Source organism: Octopus bimaculoides, chromosome 5, assembly GCF_001194135.2.
Source record: "Octopus bimaculoides isolate UCB-OBI-ISO-001 chromosome 5, ASM119413v2, whole genome shotgun sequence".
Taxonomy (NCBI): domain Eukaryota; kingdom Metazoa; phylum Mollusca; class Cephalopoda; order Octopoda; family Octopodidae; genus Octopus; species Octopus bimaculoides.
The window spans coordinates 109,477,271-109,478,106 of record NC_068985.1 but is presented as its reverse complement, the minus strand read 5'-3'; the positions used below and the strand labels follow the sequence as shown (position 1 = coordinate 109,478,106).

Genomic DNA, 836 nt, shown 5'->3' with positions numbered 1-836 from the left:
ATATATGGATGTATACTTAAAGAAACAATGCTCTATAAAGAAATTACGTACAGACACATAGATATTCAGCTACGCGCATGTGTATAATCTTATACTCAGATACACACAAAGATTGAAACACACATAAATACGTAAGCAGAAGCAGGCAGTCTTGCACACATACACATAGAGATACGCATATATATATATACCTGTAAGTACAGATATAGATCTTCCTCCCACTTATAAATACAGATACACGCACACACACATGTACACAAGACACACACACACATGCACGCAAGACACACACACACACATGCACACGCATGTATATATTTACTCACCTAAGTACACACACATAAATACATATATAGATATATTCACCTAACTACACTCTCACCGATACATATTTCTGTACTTTTACACATATATATATACATATACACATATGTATCGACATAGTTCTTCTCAACACATGCAAACAGTGAAAATACAAAAAAAACAAAGGACAAAAACACTAAACAAAACAAAACAAATAAAAATAGTACGTGACGTTAATAGAAGCCATTTTTAATGAGGAAAGCCTCGGTTTCTCGTTGAGGATACACGTTTCATTTCGATATCATCTACACGGATACCCGTTCCCTAATATGTCTGATTATACCCTTTATTATTTCAACGGTCGAGGCCGTGCAGAGATCTGTCGTATGCTGTTTGCGGTTGCTGATGTTCGTTATACTGATAGTAGGATCGAATTCAAAGAGTGGATTAACTTCAGAAAAAGTAAGTAAACATCTTTTATTAAAGCTTTATGTCGATGACTACACGCTCTGAATACCGCCATATTGGTTATA

At 35.0% G+C, this 836-nt stretch overlaps 1 protein-coding gene across 1 annotated transcript in view; it reads left to right on the top strand.

Annotated features, from left to right (window-relative positions):
• Positions 1 to 73: 73 nt before the first annotated feature.
• LOC106869784 (S-crystallin 4) overlaps positions 74 to 836 on the top strand; it is an 18,168-nt gene continuing 17,405 nt past the window's right edge. The window contains exon 1 of the mRNA XM_014915644.2: positions 74 to 765. Coding sequence (XP_014771130.1) covers positions 633 to 765 — 133 coding nt within the window. The 5' untranslated portion in view covers positions 74 to 632. The remainder of the gene's footprint in view (positions 766 to 836) is intronic.